An 18,481-nucleotide genomic window follows, 5' to 3' on the forward strand; every position below is an offset into this window, starting at 1 on the left:
CGAAAATTATGCTGACTGAATCGCAGCATAATTTTCGAAAGGTTTGAGACCAGGTGGATCAGATGGGCGAGAGACTAATGCCGCCAGTGCGCTTCCGCGTGAGAACTAACTGACTGCCTATCCTTCATCGTGCAATGACTCGTCGAATCCAGCAATAGTTGCTAGTTATCCTATTTGATAGTACGGAGTATTACTGTACAAAAGCCACTGGCGTAAATATGCAAAGAGTCCCTCGACTGCATGTAAGAGAACAGTTTTCCTGCTAAAGCTGTAGCGAATGCTTTTGAACAATAAGCCCAACAACATAACCGTATGAAAACTGCGACTTCCAGACAATGGCCTCATTAGAGATAAGAGATAAAAAAGAAGAGGCCCGAAGCATTTCTAGTTTTCATGACCTTTTCGTGCATCTATTGAGCTGGCATGCAATTGCAATCCAACCGTCGGCACCCAACAAAACCCAGGGAGGTAAAGAATAAAAAAAGGAAACAACTAACACGAGAGCTGTTGCGCTACGCCAAGGACCGCTCCATAAAAATTCCAACCAGCGCAAAACTGAAGAAGACCGTCCACGGCGGTAGTTCATTTCTTTCTCCCGTTCTTGGCTCCATCTCGCGCGTAGCGACTGCCGGGATCGTCTGAGAACAAAACCGGATCACCGCGATCTCCAATGTTAGCAAAGTCCTTTGGGTCACGGTTGGCTCTGGGGGATAGTTCCCGCTGCTTCTTGTCCTTAATGGGTTGGTTGCACACTTTTCGACCCGCGTCGTTCTTATGGAAGACCTTCACACGCGCGCCATTGTCTTCAATGTGTTCGCTGACGTCGACATCATTGACGCTGCTTAGAAGCGTACGTTCTCTCTCAACTTTGCGCTTCGAGAAGTCCAATTGACCTAAGGCTCCAGTGAGTCCATCAGTACTGTCGGCAGTACTGGGATATGTGTTGGTGAGCCACGGATGCTGAAGGCACTCATCAACTGTGATTCTCTTTTCGACGTCAACAGTGAGCATCCGGTCAATGAGATCCAGGGCCGGGTCTCCCACTGAATCCCAATAGGGCGAGGGATAATCGAATCGGCCCATTTTAATCTGCTGAGCCAATGTGTAGGGGTTCTCCCGCGTGTAGAGTTCATCTGAGAAAGGAGGGAATCCACACAGGCAGATGTAGAGGACGACTCCAAGTGACCAGATATCCACGGCCCTGGTGTATCTCCGGCGACGTGTTTCCTCCAGAATCTCGGGGGCAACATCTGCTAAGAGTCAACACGGGTCACTGTAGACGCGTTTAGTAGGTATCAGCTTCACTTACAGCTTGGTGTTCCACATCTACAGGTGGACAATGTCAGTGCATCGTTGCTATCGTTGTCAAAGGACAGGGTCACTCACAGGGTTGTAGTAAACGAATCTTCACCGATGATCTTAGCAAGGCCGAAGTCGCCCAGTTTCACGGTTAGGTCTTTGTCCATAAGCAAGATGTTCTCGGGTTTGATGTCTCGATGGACAATTCCGCGATCATGCTGCAAGCTAGGGATTAGCGAAGAGCTCAACGGGATCGTTTTCAGAGGAGCGCCTCACCAAATATTTCACGCCATGGAAGAGTTGAGTAAAGACCTTTCGAGTCTCATCCTCCGTCAACTTTTGCTTTGCAACTATCAAGTTGAATAGCTCGCCTTCAGGCGCAAGTTCGAGGACAAGGTAGACCCCGTCATTTTCGTCGAAGGTGTCCTTCAGGCATAAAAGATTTGGATGGTTAACACTCTTGAGGAGAGCGATCTCTTGCAGCAGAGCTTCCGACTGGGACCTTTGTGAGTCCCCCGAACGTCTCTCAAACACCTTGACAGCATACTCGTCTCCGGTGGCCCGTTCTGCACAGAGATACACAGTAGCGAAATGGCCTTTCCCAAGTTGCTGAAGGATACGGTACTGCTGACGAAATCCATTTGTGACCCGAGTCCGCGGGTACCGGAAAACGAAGCGAGCTTCATCCAAGATCGTGACTTCGTCACCGTCCTCGAGCTCCCGCTGCTTGTTTCTGCCTACGATGGCTTCGTTGACGAAAGTACCGTTACTGGATAGGTCTTCCAGAATCGCAACGACATGACCTTTCTTGTTTTCATTGAATATCAGGCAGTGGCGATTAGAAATCGTAGGAATATTGAGCACAAGATCTGCAGTCTCAATGTCAGCCACATAGGTGTATATGAAAGGGGAGCCTCTACACGTACCGCACTCTGGATGACGTCCAATAAGATAGCCACTAGGAGGATAACTCTTTTCCCGGCCAGTTTTCTGACCCTTGCTTTGTTTCTGGCTAGCTCGTCCGTTCTTTTTGTCGGACGAAGCGTCCTTCTCGTTCTTCTGTTCGTGACAACCCTCTCTCTTTCTCAGCACGAGAGCTTCGCCGACTTTGTCATCGAGCGGAAGCAGATACCCCCATACTCCCTCAGCTGCTTCATCTTCCACGTCCTCCGCAAAGGCTCTGGGAGGATAGACGAACTGAGAAAAGGCCTGTGTGTCTCCCGGCGGCGAGGAGTAAGATTGCTGCCGCTCCGGTGAGGTTGGTGTGTGTTGACGCAACTGGCTAGAGCGTCTCTCCGGAGGTGTAGCTGTGAGCTCATGATCAATATCGGTAGCAGTAGTCGCCTGCTGGGTCACTGGCGTGGGCAGGTAATCCTTGATCGGAGGAGCTTGGGCCTGTGTTTGCGAGGAGATTCGTTGGGAGCGGCGCGGCTTCTTCTGATCTTGCGTCTCATTGTCGACGCTGACCTGAGCACAACAAACCTGTTAGTAGAAGCCTCGAAAGAAAGGTAGAAATCTGGGCGGCGGAGACTGGTATACCCGTCCACGCTTCAAACTGCTTTTCTCATTTTGAGGCGCCATCCTCTCCCTCGATATTAGACGGGAAGTTCGTGAGATCAACAGGCTTCAGCCGGAGCCTCAGGCTACTTGCGGCGGAAAAGAGAGCCAGGCAGTCTGTGCGGTGTAGATAGCCAGTTAAATTGTTGGTTGCAGCATTTTCTTTGAATCTGATAATATTAATTGATCTTCTCCGCGGTAGTTAACAATTACGCGACGGGTCCGCGGCTTGCCAACATTAATATTAATGGGTCCACTGGAGCTAACGAATGGAGCAAAAATAGAGTAACGTAGATAGTTAGATTGACTAGTTACTCTACTTAGTACTTACTGTACGGAGAAAACGGGGGGAGCAACACATGAACGCCGTCGGCCTTAGGGCGCTGCCTTCCCGAACAGTTGGTGCCTTGTGCTGGATTTGGATCTCGACCTCGGCTTGGAAGTCAATTCAGGAGGTTCAACCTTCTCCCACTCACTACATATCTCGTGCCAGCACGCTTGGTTTTCTGGACAATCTATGCTGAGCAGACCCGTTTGATTGTTGGCGGGGAGCCTCACGCATACCCGCAATGGACGTGTATGACCCCCTAATGACCTGGATGGACAAGTTGCACCGCTGACGGTTGCAATGGACCAGTTTCTCCACAAGTGTTCGTCGTTCCGCTTTCGATAAGCTCGCAGCGCTTGCTGTGAAGTCTCCAGAGTACGATGGAGAAGAGGACATCAATCGATTGTTGAAGCCATACCAGCGCCATGCGCCCCGAGCTGAGGTTATTGACGGCCCTCTTAAAGACCATGCCGCGACGTCGCGGACGCCAATGGTACAGTTACCATCCTCCAGGAAAGCCTGAGCCGTTGCGATCGGGGCTAACGATGAATAGAGCATTCGAGAACTAGACATCCTTCTGGCTGTCTGTAAAGCCTCTCCTTCCGTTTCAAATGTCACCCACGCAGAACGACTGGTTTCGCAGCTATCCAAATACCTCCCCGAATCGCATGTCCAGCTCTTTCGCCCTTCGCCATTCCTGCACGGAATCAAGCCGTCTCCATGGGAGACCTTGACGCAGCAACTGACGACGGCCCTCCTGATTCTGGGTCTGAACTACCCGACCCTGAGGAACACCGTGGAGAACAGTGTGTATAGTTATATTGATCAGTGTTCTCGAGCTGTGAATGCTTTGGTGCCACTATCGAAGCAGGCTGCCCCGGTCGATGACCGGGAATTCCTACGCGAGTATGCAGATATAATGTCAATTGCCGTCTCTTTGGTGGGATTTCTGGACGCATCAGCGACTTATTCTCATTTCTGGTCAGCCGCCGGCAAGTTGGAACTGGTCCGATGCGTGCGAGACATATTTTCGGAGGGATTCATGGTCGCAGTTGAAGCTGCTTCATCTTCCTTGCGTAATTCAATCACGCCAGCCCGGGGATTGCGAGACTGGAGACGATATGCTCGCCGTTATGCGGCACACAATCGGCCCTTGGGTTCCATGCTCCTGCAGCAGAGTCTGATGCGGTTTATCAAAGATTGTGCAGCGTCGGTCATGATTAATGAGCATAGCCTTACCGATGATAAACTTCTAGACAAGTATCTCGGAGAAGCCAGCGTTACGGGCAAGCCAGATGGTGCTGAGCATGCTCTGTTTGAGTACCTGGCTGACGCCATTATGGAAGAGATTCGTCTTCTTGATGATGGGTCTGACTATCTGAAGCTCAGTTCAGCCTGGCAACAACACCTGGCCTTCTCGGTCAAAGCTCATGCAATTGTTGGCTTCCTCAGTTGCGTAATCGGCGACGAGGGACTGGTAGACACAGACACACTCTTCCCTTGGCTAGAAGATGCCCTGGCAGATCCGAATCAGATGGGCAACCTCCAGTTGGCTACGGCGACCCTGATGAGCATAGCAATACTTGCAAAATACTTCCCGTCTACTGCATCCAACTCTAGCCGCTTGCTTGTCCGGTTTATCGTTCAGGGCGGCGCTACTGGCCCTACTGTTGACGTGGCTGCAAAGTGCCTTGCCCAGACTCTCAGTCTCATGTCTCAAGACGCTGTTATCACAACCCTATACTCTTTGGGTAACGTACTGAGTGCGGGACCGAACAGTGACAAGGGATACCAGATTCCGTCGACATCTGGCGGAGAAACCGGGAACCAGGGGACTAACTTTTCTTTCCTCCAGCCGGCGGACGGCAGTCACATCTCTCTTTCCTTCCAAGGCGGAGAGGAAAGTACACTGGCACAGCGAAATGTCACACATGCTATTGTGAAGGTCGCTGCTAACTGCGGGGATGAGAAGATCTCTGCGTTGGCTCAATCAATGCTTTTGCAAAAGATTGGGAAGACCAGCATGGTGATTGATGCTTCAATAATCGAGGAGACTTCAGTATTGGCTCTCACCAGCGGCCAAACTGAATTCCAACTTCTCCTTAAATTCTATACCCGTCTCTACCGTGAAGGATACTCCAAGGGCCAGAACATTATCATGGACGCCGTTCAAAATGCTAGGGCTTATCTATCTGTGAATCTCGATCCAACCTCTACGCTTTACCGCGCCTATCTGACCCACTTGCTCGAAAACATCATAAATAAAGGTGACAGTACTGACCTGGAGCACGATCGACAGAAGGATGTCGTACTGTCAGTGGATGAAGTTAAACCTTTCATAAAACCACTCGCTTTACTGGTTGCTTTTGACGATGGCTCGAGAAACCTGCCTGATATCCAGGATCTAGACGAGGACATTCAGTCCATGTTCCGCGATGCGTGGTTCAATATTGCCGTTCATGGGATATCGATCAGTTCGAAAGTCGGACAGAGCTGCCTCTCTGAGCTTCGGGCCCTAGCCGAGCGCTCCCCTCCCTTGGTTTCCCAAGAGCGTGCGGGAGTGCTAGAGAGCGATGTAGAACTGAACCCTGTTCTTCGCAGGGGCATGTGTCCTTACCAGATTGCGGAGCAGAAAAGGCTGCTTACCAGTGAGCTCCCTGGTCGGGAGACAGAAATCAAAAAATTGAGTTACCCGAAGGCGGTTTTCCTGAACGCTACCTTGTTGATTGAAACTTTGCGGGCGTCTTCTGGCGAGTGCACTAAGATCTTTAACTATTTCCTCGATCCAGCTGTGAATACGTCCGAAATGGGCACTTGCATGAAGGCTGTCGCGGACAAGATCGTATCAATGTATCTCAACAAGAGCCTGTGGGGCCGACATGAGAACTTCTCAGCCCAATGTCTGTCAAAGCAATTGGCAGAGATATTCATTGCATGCTGTCATCGCATATCAAGAGTACAGGATGTCGCACATGCGTGCGCCGACAAGATAATCGCCGAGGCCCCAACTGCTTTATGCGAGACACATTCACTTTTCACGCTCCTTGAACTGCTGACAGTGATGTGGTCGTCCTGTCTCGAAGGGGAATTGGATGAGTTCGGCTGGACGTCAACTTTTGTGTCCCCCAGAGGTACTGTGCGTATTCAATTGTCGGATAACTATGAGTTCAGGAAGGCTACGTTGCATTCCTTCCACACCAAAGCTAGGCAATGGGTCTCTGCTGTTATGGACATTGCCCCGCTTGATGTCAAGGGTCTCCTTCAGGTATTATCCCCTGCCGCTTCCTCTTTGTCGATATAGCCTAATGTATATCCAGACATATCTCTCCGATTATGAGGACGATGGTGCTTACGGCCACATATCCTTGGGCAGATCATTTGCTCTGGAGATGGGCTCGCTCATCGCGCGCAGCGATCAACGACTTGGTAAGTCCTCCCATGGCCATAAACCGTTCCTGATTAACACGCCCCCTTTAGGCTCTATCGACAGTCATGGGGAACCCCTGGTCAATGTGGCTTCTGATTTCGTCGCCCAGTATACTACCCGCCAGGAGTATCGATACATGGAAGCTTCCCCTAATGGGCGAGGTATGGTAGGATACGGGGATCACGGTTAGTTTCATGATCGCTCTATGGTTCTTCGTGTTATGCTGATTGTTATGTGTAGTACCAAACGGCGACGGCGTTGCATTTGACTTGTCAGAAACAGTTAATGATGTTGAAGCCACATTATCTCAACTGTACGAGCGTACGTCTGTTGACCACGAAGTTTCCATCGACGAGCTTCGAGAGGCACTGCGAAGGGCAGCAGCACTTCTGTGCAATAGTAACGATAGCCAACCATCTATCATTCATTTCTTGGTTGGAATACCATTCCAGATCTTCAGCAAGGAATCCATAAAGCTAGGTGTCTCTCTGTGGCTCGGCGTCATCCACGAAAATCCGAGAACAGAGCCCAGGATATTGGCAGAAGTGGCCGAGGCGTGGGAGCGAACTATTCGTCGCAAACAAGGAATGTTTGATCCTTCATTCGAGTAAGTGCATAGTAAGACTGGTCCCTAGTCCTCAACGGCGACTGACGAGAGACAGCTACGTCGATCCCTTTTTCACCCCGATCGAACTCTTGCCCACCGATAAGGCCCTCCTTCTCAAGAAGCAGAGGAAGGCCCGGAACATCCTCTCCCCACACTTCCGTATCCTCCAATTCTTCGATAGCCACTTTAACGCAACGCGACTTGGAAGCCCCAATATCCTGATGATCTTCTATCGTTTGATAAGCACCACCCTTGTAGGTTTGAAGGACACTCGTGGACACCCTCTGGCAAGAGAAGTTCACTTCCAGATCGTCCTTCTCGGGCTGAAGGTATTGAGGTTCTGCAAAGTAGAAAACCAATACGCTCTGTGGAAATTGAAGGACCAGATTTTGTCTGCGGCGTTAAGCTGGTTCAAGCACTTCCCAAAGTATGTTTATTGCTGTTCGTGACGACTACGTCTGAAAGGTGCTGACCGGTCTCCTCTAGGTGGTCTTTTGGGGGAAATCGTTTGCAAATGAAGGCCGAAGACAAGCTCATGGGTGATGTTGCGTCTCTTCTCGACAATGTCGCTAGTATAGGCTCTGTATCGGGGTCATTTAAATCTACGAAGGCCAAGCAAGATCTCGTTCAGATCCTTATTGAGAACGAAAGATCCCGTCTGAGAGTTTGGCTCTTTCCCCTGTTGCAGGAACGCAAACATTATCTGCCGGGCTATGGCGGTAAAAGCGGTTCGGAGGTAAGTTGCATCTGTCGAGCTCTCTGGTTAGACTATCTAATCCTATAAGCAGGATGTTACCTCTTTCTTGCGGCTGGCGTGGGCAGAGAGTCCGAGCTTAGCTGTCCAGTTGGTTTCTCGGTTCCCATCTGCAAAACTGAGAAGCGATGTTCGTTGGCTGCTCCTGAACTTCCCAGAGAAGGCTCTGGAGGAGCCTGCTAGTCTCGAGATCATGTTCGGTTCGGCCTTGCCTTCAGATGTGTCGTTCCAGCTGAAGGTATGATTCTTCCCCCCCCCCCCCCCCCCCTTCATTTCTTGTTTTTTTTTTTTTTTTTTTTTTTTTTTTTTTTTTTTTTTTTTTTTTTCGTGTTTCACTAACAACTCGCAGTACTTGCTGTATTGGGCACCAGTGAATCCCACCGAGGCCTTGACATACTTTCTGCCCGCCTACGGAAACCATCCGTTTATTCTCCAGTATGCCATGAGAGCCTTGGAAAGCCATTCGATGGATGTGAGATTCTTTTTCGTTCCCCAGCTGGTGCAGGCGCTACGATATGATGCCTTGGGATACGTTGAACGGTATATCTTCGAGACCGCGAAGCTATCCCAGTTGTTCGCCCATCAGGTGATATGGAACATGAAAGCGAACATGTACAAGGATGAAGATTCCCAGATCGTAAGTATTCTCTCTCAGCGTCTGCAGATATTGCCGCGCAGAGACATTTTGAGTACGTTGCCTTGGACTCCTACTAACGGATCTATAGCCGGATTCTGTCAAGCCAACGCTGGATAGGTTTATGGACATGCTGGTATCCAGTTTCACAAGCGAAGAGCGAGACTTCTACGAAAGAGAATTCTCCTTTTTCAACGAAATTACGGGTATCTCTGGGAAGCTGCGACCCTACATTAAGAGAAGCAAGCCAGAGAAAAAGCAGAAGATCGAGGAAGAGCTACGGAAGGTCAAGGTGGAGGTTGGAGTCTACCTGCCCAGTAACCCGGATGGTGTTGTCGTGGGCATCGATCGCAAGTCTGGCAAGCCTCTTCAGAGTCACGCGAAGGCACCGTATATGGCAACCTTCAGGATCAGGAAGACCAAACCCAAGGTGGATGGTGATGGAGCCGGCGATCCGGAAGTCGGCCTCCCTGATGTACAAGACGACTCTGCTTCGGTCGTTTCAACACCGACTGAGCAAGGGTCCGAAACCTACGATGTCTGGCAATCGGCCATCTTCAAGGTGGGAGATGACTGCCGCCAAGATGTGCTCGCTCTACAGATGATCGCCGCCTTCCGGAGCATCTTCAACAATGTCGGGCTCGACGTGTGGGTGTTTCCCTACCGAGTCACTGCGACGGCTCCTGGCTGTGGTGTTATCGACGTGTTGCCCAACTCGATCTCCCGAGACATGCTGGGACGGGAGGCCGTCAACGGGCTGTACGACTATTTCGTCTCGAAATATGGCGGCGAAGACTCGACTCGGTTCCAGGAAGCGCGCACCAACTTTGTCAAGAGTATGGCGTCCTACTCGGTGATTTCCTACCTGCTCCAGTTCAAGGACCGACACAACGGCAACATCATGATCGATGATGCGGGACATATCATCCACATCGATTTCGGGTTCTGTTTTGATATTGCGCCTGGCGGGGTTCGGTTCGAGCGGGCGCCCTTCAAGCTCACTCCGGAGATGGTGGCCGTCATGGGTGGCGGACAGCATCACCAGCACGGGGCCGGCGTCAACGGCCAGAATCCGACGAGTACGCAGCCGTACCAGTGGTTTGAATCGCTCGTGATCAAGGCATTCCTGGCGTCGCGTCCGTACAGCAACAAGCTGGCGCATATTGTGTCGCTGATGCTGGACAGCGGGTTGCCGTGTTTCAAGCCGGAGACGCTGAAGAACTTCCGGGACCGGTTCGTGCTGGAGAAGAGCGAGCGCGAGGCCGCCGACCACATGCGCGAGCTTATCAGGAAGAGTTATGCAAGCATCTCGACCAAGGGCTACGATCAGTTCCAGCTGATGACCAACGGCATTCCCTACTGACGAGAGAGGCTTGCTCGAGTTTAGTCCCGAAGTGAGCGTCCATCCATATTATTATCATGATATAGGCTAAATTTACGAGGACTAGAGATTATTGTCTTGAATAGTAGGGTCTATTATTTGCTCGCATCCATAAGATAAGGTCCACTGTCCCCCACGGGGTCCCGCACGAGATGATTGCATTTAGCCGTAGTTCTGCTCTAATTCTGCACAATGACGAGAAGTTTGAGAAGACTGCAAGTGCCTTTGATAACCACCGAGATCGACGGTTCAGATTGCCCGAGTGTGGTTACGCCGTTGCGGTCGTGTTGCATTAGTTAGTTAGTAATTCTCTCGGAATCTCCCCAGGCGCAGGGACCAGGAAGGTGGTCAAGAAGATCGAGAGAGAGGGAGAGAGAGAGAGAATGGAGTAGTCTACTCCGTGGCCATATGATTATTATATTATGGTTCTGATTATGATGAATATTTAATATTATAATTAAGGATAGCTGTGGAAGAGCCGGTTGATGGACTCCACGACTGACCCGTGATCGGCAGGTGGAAAATTGACTAATTCGGCCATCTCCAGAAACTCCAGAACAATCGAGCGTTTTTTTTTTTTTTTTTTCTCTTTTTTTTTTTCTCTTCTCCGCATCTCCGGCTTTTCTCCGCGTCCTGTCAGCCGGGTACGGAGAGGGACGGATCAATAACTAATCAGTCTTTCATCGACTCTGCTCCTTGCGCTCATCTATTAATAATTGTTAACTATGTTCTGTTCTGTTCTGTTCTGTGCACGGTATTATTATTGACTACGATGATAGCTTTGTGTGATACGGCCCGATTCCCTGTTTGCGTCAACGGGATCTCTGCGTCAGAGGCGTTCTTCTCGGCATTCCCCTCTCTCTCTCTCATTCTTTCTCTCTGTCTGAGATCCGATCTGCATCCGGAGACCACCGGAAAGAGAGAGGATGCTCCCCGCTCTTTGGTGCCGGCCGATGACTGCTAGTGACTACCGGGATGACGGATAATACATAATAATAATCATAAAAATACTCCGGAGATGGTGTCTCAGGACTCATGGGGACCCAGCTCCCACCCCGAACCCTTGCGGAGGCCCGGCTTTCTTGATTATTGATCATCATCGAATGTTTCTCGTCTCAGCATGCCCGGTTCAGCGTTCGGCACGGGCTCGGCCTCGTTACGCCAAACGGCTAGAGCCATCTGGATTCTTGGAGTCGATGACAGATCCCGGGGCCGACTTGAATAATAATCATGAATGGATGCCCGACTTTGCACCGCAATCCGGAGCCCCACGGCACGGATTCGGGGCCAGAACCGATCGAGAAGGAGACAGAGATGGCCGGATCAATAACGCTTACGTCTCGCTGTGCCGGTCCTTTGACTCGTTACCCAGTCTTCGGCGTGGCGAACTCGCGTGGTTGGTTGACGATGCCATTCGTTACTCCCAGAAATTGTCCCCTTGTCGTCATGTCTCGGTGCCACTATGCCCTCGTGGCTCCTCGAATTTTCCGTCCGGGGCTGGGTCCTGGGGAAACATATAGTAGGCCCTGATGGACCCCGTCTGCTGCTGCTGCTGCTGGTCTTCTCCGATCCTGCACTCCATCTCATCTCGAGCCATCCGAGGGAGAAACACAACAGACAATCACCATGAGGCTCCCATTCCGTCGAAACGGGGACGACTCTATCGCTCAGGTGTCGGAGTCGTCGCCCTCCATGACTGACCAGGAGAAGACCGCCGGTCCCCTGGAGGATAGCCCGGTGCCGTTTCTGACTCTGAGGTCCTTCTTTCTGGGAGCCTTTGTCTCCGTGGGAGGTATCATTTTCGGATATGACACTGGACAGATCTCTGGTTTCTTGGAAATGAAGAACTATCTGCAGCGCTTTGGACAGGCCAAAGGCGATGGAACATACTACTTTAGCAACGTCCGGTCAGGTCTGATCGTTTCCTTGGTGAGTCAACTTCTATTCCTATCACGATCTGATAATGTTATGTTCGTTACTGACGCTTTTATCTCAGTTGTCCATTGGAACCTTGGTCGGTGCCCTGCTTGGCGCTCCCCTTGCGGATCGCATCGGTCGTAAATGGTCGATCAGCTTCTGGTGTCTTATGGTAGACGTAGGCTTGATTATCCAGATCTCTGCCCCGGAGCACAAGTGGTATCAGATGATGATGGGACGTTTCGTTACCGGTCTCGGTGTAGGCGCCTGCTCGTTGGTGGTGCCCATGTACCAAAGTGAAAGTGCACCGCGTCAAGTTCGTGGTTCTATGATTGCGTAAGTACTTTACTTATCCTGCACACACTAGGAGCGAGGTTGAGGTTCTAACGGAAGAAAAATATAGTTCATACCAGTTGTTTATCACATTGGGTATCTTTATCGCCAACTGCATCAACTACGGAACGGAAGCCATAGAGAACACGGCCTCATGGCGGATCCCGCTAGGCATTACTTTCCTCTGGGCTCTCTTTTTGGGATTCGGTATCCTTCTGTTCCCAGAAAGTCCCCGTTACGACTTCCGACATGGGCGGGTCGACAGGGCCAAACGCACCATGTCCAAGCTCTACGGCGTGTCTTCCAACCACCAGGTCATCGTCAACGAACTGGCCGAAGTCCGTGAGCAGTTTGATGCCGAAATGGCCTCGAAGAATGAGCCTTGGTACGAGATCTTCCGGGCTCCGCGCATGCTATACCGTATTCTTCTGGGCGTCGTGCTGCAGGCATTCCAGCAATTGACTGGAGCAAACTACTACTTCTACTACGGCACCACCATGTTCAGGGGCGCTGGCATCAGCAACACTTATGTCACGCAGATGATCCTGGGTGGTGTCAACTTTGGCAGCACGTTTGGAGGTCTGTACGTGATTGAGCGATTCGGCCGACGCAAGTCTCTGATCACGGGCGGTATCTGGATGTTCGTGTGCTTCATGGTCTATGCCTCGGTGGGACACTTTGCACTCGACGTCAACGAACCCAGCAACACGCCCGGCCCGGGTAAAACCATGGTTGTTTTCGCCTGTCTCTTCATCTTCGCGTACGCCATGACCTGGGGTCCGATGGTGTGGGCCATCGTCGCCGAACTCTACCCATCCCGTTACCGCGCCAAATCAATGGCCATGGCCACCGCTTCCAACTGGCTCTGGAACTTCCTCATCAGTTTCTTCACCCCGTTCATTGCTGGCGACATTGACTTTGCCTACGGCTACGTCTTCGCTGGCTGTCTCTTCTTCGCTGTTCTGATCGTCTACTTCTGCGTGCTCGAGGGCAAGGGCAAGACCCTCGAGGAGATCGACATGATGTACGTGATGCGCGTTGCTCCCTGGAAGAGCAGCAAGTGGGTTCCCCCACCGCTAGAAGAGCGCATCACCACCGGAGTCGTCCAAGACGCTCGCGTTGGCGACGAACCGGGCCGGAAACGGACTATCGCCGAAGGTACTGAGAACACTCACACTGAGACCATCTCATAGTACCTAGGTCTAGGTCTGGGGACTACAACGAACCAAAAGAAAAAAAAAGACAGGAAAAAAAAAAAAAGAAGAATCACTTTTATTAGATTTGGGGGGTTATGGCGCTATATATCTAAGATATACATATAGCCGGTTGCATGGCATATTCTTTAGCATTGGGTTTCTTCTCATGCATTGTGATGATATCTGAACCAAAACTTTATATCAAAACTTTATCTCTCCTCTTCTATACATTGTATAGACTTTGATACAAGATTTGAGATAGAAAATTCGCATATATACTATACTGATACATACAACATTTTATACTTATTCTTGTCCCTTACTTATTTATCCTGGAGTAAAAAGTTGGTATATGTATTTGTATGTCGCCGTTAAAAGTTCAAGTAGTATTACTTATTGTGGGAGCGATCTAGTTACTGGAACATGGATTTCCGCGTAAAAGTAATGTATTGTTTCTCTTGGTGTTGTTGCAATTTGCCCCAATCTTGGGGCACAATCGTACGTGATCATGGAAATCTAGCGGTCATATTTCTAGCCTTTCCATATGCCATTCTGTATTTGCCATTCTTTAGTGAAGATAAATGTGTCTTGAGACCGAAATCACATGCGACTCTTGTAGAGACAGTAGACTTCAAAGGCCCTAAAGACCATACCAGACAAAATCTCAGTCTCGCAATCTCAATTGACAATCCTTATAAGGCCAAGCAGAGAAAGTGTAATGAGGTTCTCGCGGCCACCATACCATTTCTCCATCAAATCCCACATAAGAATAAATGGTGAAGTGATACAAATCCGGAAGAAAAGTTATAAAGCCCCAGAGACAAAGAAAAATAATACCTCGCGCAGAAATACATCGAGAAAGAGAGAGACTTCGCTCGACGGGCAAAAGGAGACCCGCGGGACCTGAGTTGTAGCCAGCCGCCGGGTCACAATGTCGGATTTGCGTTCTCTATGGACAGAGATGAGACTGTCCGAGAGGTGGCACTATGCACCGACGGGAGTGGAGATATCCTTCATTCGACCACACTCTGTCGGTGTCGAAAAGATCCTCATCACACCATATTTTCAGAGATGAGAGGAACCAGGAATCACACAATGTTTTGATCAACTCAAAGAGACAAGAAACCATGAGTGCAGCGTAGGACATGAAAGTTTGCAGCCGATTCATCTGTCCAGTGAGTATACTCGAGATTCACATATCCGATAAGAAATCATTGTTGCCATATATACTTGGCTACAATCAATCCATGAAATCGGCTCTCAGGATCTTCTCCTGGAAGAAATCAGGCGTCTTTCGACGCGGTTGCTTAGGCGTCTCGCGGGCTGGGAAGTCCATGGAGGCGATGGAAGCCGACCGGTGATGGCCTCCAGCGGGGGACCGGTCAAGATTCATCGGCGGGGACGAGGCACCCAGAGAAGGGGCGCGCTCAGCTCTGGTCCGAAGAGACTCAGACCAGTTGAAGGCTTCGCCTACAGGTCGAAAAGATAAGTTAGATCTCTTGCTCGAACGCAAACTCTGGTCTGTACTTGCAGCGGTTGGTGCAGGAGCCATGCTACCGGACGACGTAGTCTGTCGTCTCGTGCTGACGGAGGTAAGAGAAGAAGAGGATCTACCGTTTCCAGTCTTGTCCCGCAGAGCCTGCGCGCCAAACGAGAACCGTCGTGCAAATGGCGATGTTGCCGAGGCTGGAGGGCTATTTTCGTTCTCCATCACTGCTACCTCATCGAGATAGGAGCTAGAGCCTACCGAGCTCGAAAGGCTGCCCTGCCTCGCGGTTCGACCAGCCAACTGGGACGCCTGGGTGGGTGAGCCTGACAGACCGAGAGTGGTGATGGACATGCGTCGTCGCTGGCCCGGCTGCGCGTTGGCTGCCACCGAATTGCCAGGTCTCGCGAACAGCTCCGAGAGAGAGGCGCCGGGCGAGAAGGAACCTCGACGCTGCTGAATGGACGGGGGGTAGGCAGGATCCTGAGAACGGTCTGCAGACATGGCCGTAAAGGGTCCAAGTTCAGATGAATCTGAGACTCAAGATGTGGATGGATGGAGGGATGAAAGTGTGGCAATTGAGAAAAAGGTCGAGAGGTCACTAGACGGGATCAAAGGATCGCCCCGATGGGATGAATATTCACCAACAGAAGAACGATCAAAAGGGAAATCAGCCCGAGTCCAGACCACGAGAGAAGAGAAGCTACAATGCCATAACTTCCTCGTGGGCAGTTAAGCTCGTTGGTGACGTCAATGAGATGATAAGATGGGAACAGCTCTCTGATCGAGTCTTGAGGAGGCGAACTGGACAAAGAAGTAGTTAGCGGAGGCCAGCGGAGGGGTCCGGTGGCGGAACCAGAGTAAGGAAGCGTGCGAGGTCGATAATGTGAATTGTAAGTATGTAGCAGTTCAACTGACACAGATCCTTGACAATCACTCTGTGAAGAGTTGCGAGAGTCGAGACGATGGAACATGGGAGGTGGACTGATGAAGCTCTTATAACCTCCGGATCGGTGAACGGGAATGAATAAGCACGCAGTTCAGTCACCGAGATTACCTTTTTGAGAATCCCTCGTGGGCGAATGATACGCTTGGGCTTGCGCGATATTAGGGCGATCTGAGAAAGTAAGAGAGACGAAGAGTGAAAGGAGAGGCGGGGTGGAGGGGAAGAGAATGAAGAGAAGAGAAGAGAGGAGAGGCAGCCAGATTAAATGGCGAGATACGTGGATGATGGATGCATCCCCGCCATCATCGACTCGACAATTGAGAGTTAACAATCAATTAATTTATCTGGATCTTCCTTTGGTCCTTTCGTCTATTAAATTAAATTAAATTACCCCACAAAACCTTGGCTGATCGACGGTGGCTGGTTAACTCAAGGGTCTAACTAACTAAAGTGTTAATTATCTCTCCATCTCGCTCTGGATTTGGTGCAGGTTTCCCCGACGGCTGGTTTGGCGCATCATCAACAGCATCATCGATGGACGGAAGAGAGAACGTTCATCCATCACCCAAGGTAACTCCATTCTCTCAAAGGACATGAAACTGACTCTTCCACGGTCCATCGCTAACTCACATGCATCGTCTCGAGATCAATTGGATAGAACCCAGACACGTCCATCCATCCTCAACTGCGAGATGCAGCCCGCAATAAAAGCCATCCATCCAGATCCCCTGGTGAAACATCGTCAACTCTAAAAAGACAAGCCCAGACATGAGGGCAAGAGACTAGATTCTCCCTGGTCTCCACTGATCCTCGGCCGCTATGGTGATGGAGATGGATATACCCCGGAACTACGGACAATGGCCCAGTCAGCCGTGACTAGTTTCGCCCGTCATCATCACTTCCCCGCGTTTTGACTCGAGGCCCGCGGTCAATCATTTTAGTTTCCATTCTTCCTACACGATCTAGCTCGCCATGGACAGCTGCTCATTCGCAGCCAAAGTGCACGGTCCTTTCCACTCGAAGCAAGCCATGGACCCTCACAAAAGAAGAAAAAGCTTCCTTTTAAAAAGCGGGAGGATGCTGTGCGTCTGACAGGCCCAGACATACGACCGAAAGGAAGCTTGTAGTAACGGTGGCTATCCGAAAATCCAAAGATAAGGGTCTCTTTACCTGACAGTCGCGCGATGTCGAACTAGCAGCCTATCTATCTGCAGAGAATGGCTTGGTGCTGCTTTCGAGAAAGATTCCCTTTTGTGCTTACTTCTCGCCGCGGGATCGCGTGTAGCGAGAAAGAATAGACTCTCCTGTTGGAGATTATAACGTCACGAGTTCCAGGAATAAAGCCACATTGTCCGAGTCCGTGTCGATATCCTCTCCAAGGACAGACATCCCAGTCGAATAACCAAGGACTGCTGCACCACAGCGACAAGACAGCAGGGATTTCGACACACCAACCGACGGCATCCTCCATACTTACGACTAACCTGAAACCCATCATTCCTGGTCTGCCAATCGAGTCCAATCCTGCCAGCAAACCCCACACGGTTATATATCACAGCATGTCGTAAAGGGAGCAGTCTAGCACACGAATGGCCGTCTTCAATGCAACATCATCACTACGACGACAGTCAAATCTCCTACTCTGGGAAGTTGCTCCACGTCAATCATGCAGTCCCCGAGTCATCTCATCCATACAATAGCCTTTCCAGCCGCTTTCTCTCCGTAACCTTGTAAGCACGTTGCAAGCAGGGAGTCGATAGAGCGACACTGCCTCAGTAGTGAGTTCTCATTGACCCTTCGGTAAAGGAAAAGAAGACGACGAGACGATGGGTACTTACTAAAGTCACGTATATGCAGAGAACACGCGTGATGACTTGGCCGCTGTTTACAAGGGCCCCATATTCTTTTTTATAAAATAGGACTATATCTTGGACAGAGTTATCTAGAAAATCATTAGATTGAGACCTAGTCAACATAGAAAGTGTCTCCGCCTTTCTCCGGATGATGGATGAATCCTACCATTAATAGGACAAAGCCAGGGAGTTGAGAAGAAAAAAAGAAAGCGCATTTCAATATTCAAACTCTGCGTGATAAGATCAACAGACCCAACGCTCTTTTTACACCCGCCATTATAAGTACCAATAAATTCTGAATGTGACAGGCCTAGCAAATCTAGTCTCAGTAGGCCATTTCTTTTTATAATTTATATTTTTTCTTCTTCTTTTAAATTGAGAATCCAATCACACATAAATAGGCAGGGGAAGTTAGTGAGTGGTTGGATGAAATCCCATCGGCTGGCTGACTGGAAACGTGGCTAAAGCGAACTACGTATCCCGATAGTGAATAATCTGCATCTTTATATGTCAGGTTGGCATGCATTCATAGAGTTCGGCTATCTGTCCAGACATACAGAGTCTCAGATCCTCGAACAAAATAAGACATCAGTTGATTATCTCACGAAGGGATATCTGATAATACTTCCATATCCTTCTCTTGTGTGTTGGGATGATAAGAACTGTCCTCAATTCCTGCACTAGCATGTCTCAATGGCTTGCATAGGACTTCAGTGCCAGAGTCTTACGGTTAATTACTTTCTGGTTCCCTAGAGGCTGATCT

The 18,481-nt window shown here is 50.1% G+C and overlaps 4 protein-coding genes across 4 annotated transcripts; 2 read left to right on the plus strand and 2 right to left on the minus strand.

The window, feature by feature from the left end:
- Positions 1-138: 138 nt before the first annotated feature.
- On the minus strand, positions 139-3,177 carry C8Q69DRAFT_475067 (serine/threonine-protein kinase chk2). The gene is made up of 6 exons (XM_028631173.1): positions 2,839-3,177; positions 2,226-2,766; positions 1,576-2,168; positions 1,387-1,517; positions 1,310-1,326; positions 139-1,250 (listed from the first exon to the last, which is right to left on the minus strand). Exons 1-6 carry the CDS (start codon positions 2,878-2,880, stop codon positions 583-585), a joined length of 1,992 nt encoding a protein of 663 aa, XP_028482753.1. The 5' UTR covers positions 2,881-3,177; the 3' UTR covers positions 139-582.
- Positions 3,178-3,233: 56 nt separating this feature from the next.
- On the plus strand, positions 3,234-10,411 carry C8Q69DRAFT_59187 (phosphatidylinositol 4-kinase). The gene is made up of 11 exons (XM_028633817.1): positions 3,234-3,433; positions 3,494-3,677; positions 3,738-6,449; positions 6,502-6,610; positions 6,662-6,796; positions 6,852-7,218; positions 7,274-7,645; positions 7,705-7,954; positions 8,007-8,210; positions 8,322-8,609; positions 8,698-10,411. The coding sequence occupies exons 1-11, from the start codon at positions 3,426-3,428 to the stop codon at positions 9,967-9,969; spliced, it is 5,901 nt and encodes a 1,966-aa protein (XP_028482754.1). The 5' UTR covers positions 3,234-3,425; the 3' UTR covers positions 9,970-10,411.
- Positions 10,412-11,679: 1,268 nt separating this feature from the next.
- Positions 11,680-13,430, plus strand: C8Q69DRAFT_406373 (general substrate transporter; the record flags this gene model as incomplete). Its single annotated transcript, XM_028628115.1, has 3 exons — positions 11,680-11,916; positions 11,984-12,240; positions 12,308-13,430. The coding sequence occupies 3 exons, from the start codon at positions 11,680-11,682 to the stop codon at positions 13,428-13,430; spliced, it is 1,617 nt and encodes a 538-aa protein (XP_028482755.1).
- Positions 13,431-14,673: 1,243 nt separating this feature from the next.
- On the minus strand, positions 14,674-15,423 carry C8Q69DRAFT_446621 (hypothetical protein; the record flags this gene model as incomplete). The annotated part of the gene is made up of 1 exon (XM_028629143.1): positions 14,674-15,423. One exon carries the CDS (start codon positions 15,421-15,423, stop codon positions 14,674-14,676), a length of 750 nt encoding a protein of 249 aa, XP_028482756.1.
- Between the last annotated feature and the right edge of the window lie 3,058 nt (positions 15,424-18,481).

This window comes from Paecilomyces variotii, assembly GCF_004022145.1.
Source record: "Paecilomyces variotii strain CBS 101075 chromosome Unknown C8Q69scaffold_10, whole genome shotgun sequence".
Taxonomy (NCBI): Eukaryota; Fungi; Ascomycota; class Eurotiomycetes; order Eurotiales; family Thermoascaceae; genus Paecilomyces; species Paecilomyces variotii.

Excerpts from the sequence above, each read along its gene's own strand:
- C8Q69DRAFT_475067 (XM_028631173.1), bottom strand. The coding sequence starts at position 2,880 with ATGGCGCCTCAAAATGAGAAAAGCAGTTTGAAGCGTGGACGG. Across the intron at positions 2,169-2,225 it reads TGGACGTCATCCAGAGTGCG|ATCTTGTGCTCAATATTCCT; the intron begins GTACGTGTAGAG and ends TTGAGACTGCAG. Across the intron at positions 1,518-1,575 it reads TCCATGGCGTGAAATATTTG|CATGATCGCGGAATTGTCCA; the intron begins GTGAGGCGCTCC and ends CCTAGCTTGCAG.
- C8Q69DRAFT_59187 (XM_028633817.1), top strand. Across the intron at positions 3,678-3,737 it reads CGACGTCGCGGACGCCAATG|AGCATTCGAGAACTAGACAT; the intron begins GTACAGTTACCA and ends AACGATGAATAG. Across the intron at positions 8,211-8,321 it reads ATGTGTCGTTCCAGCTGAAG|TACTTGCTGTATTGGGCACC; the intron begins GTATGATTCTTC and ends AACAACTCGCAG.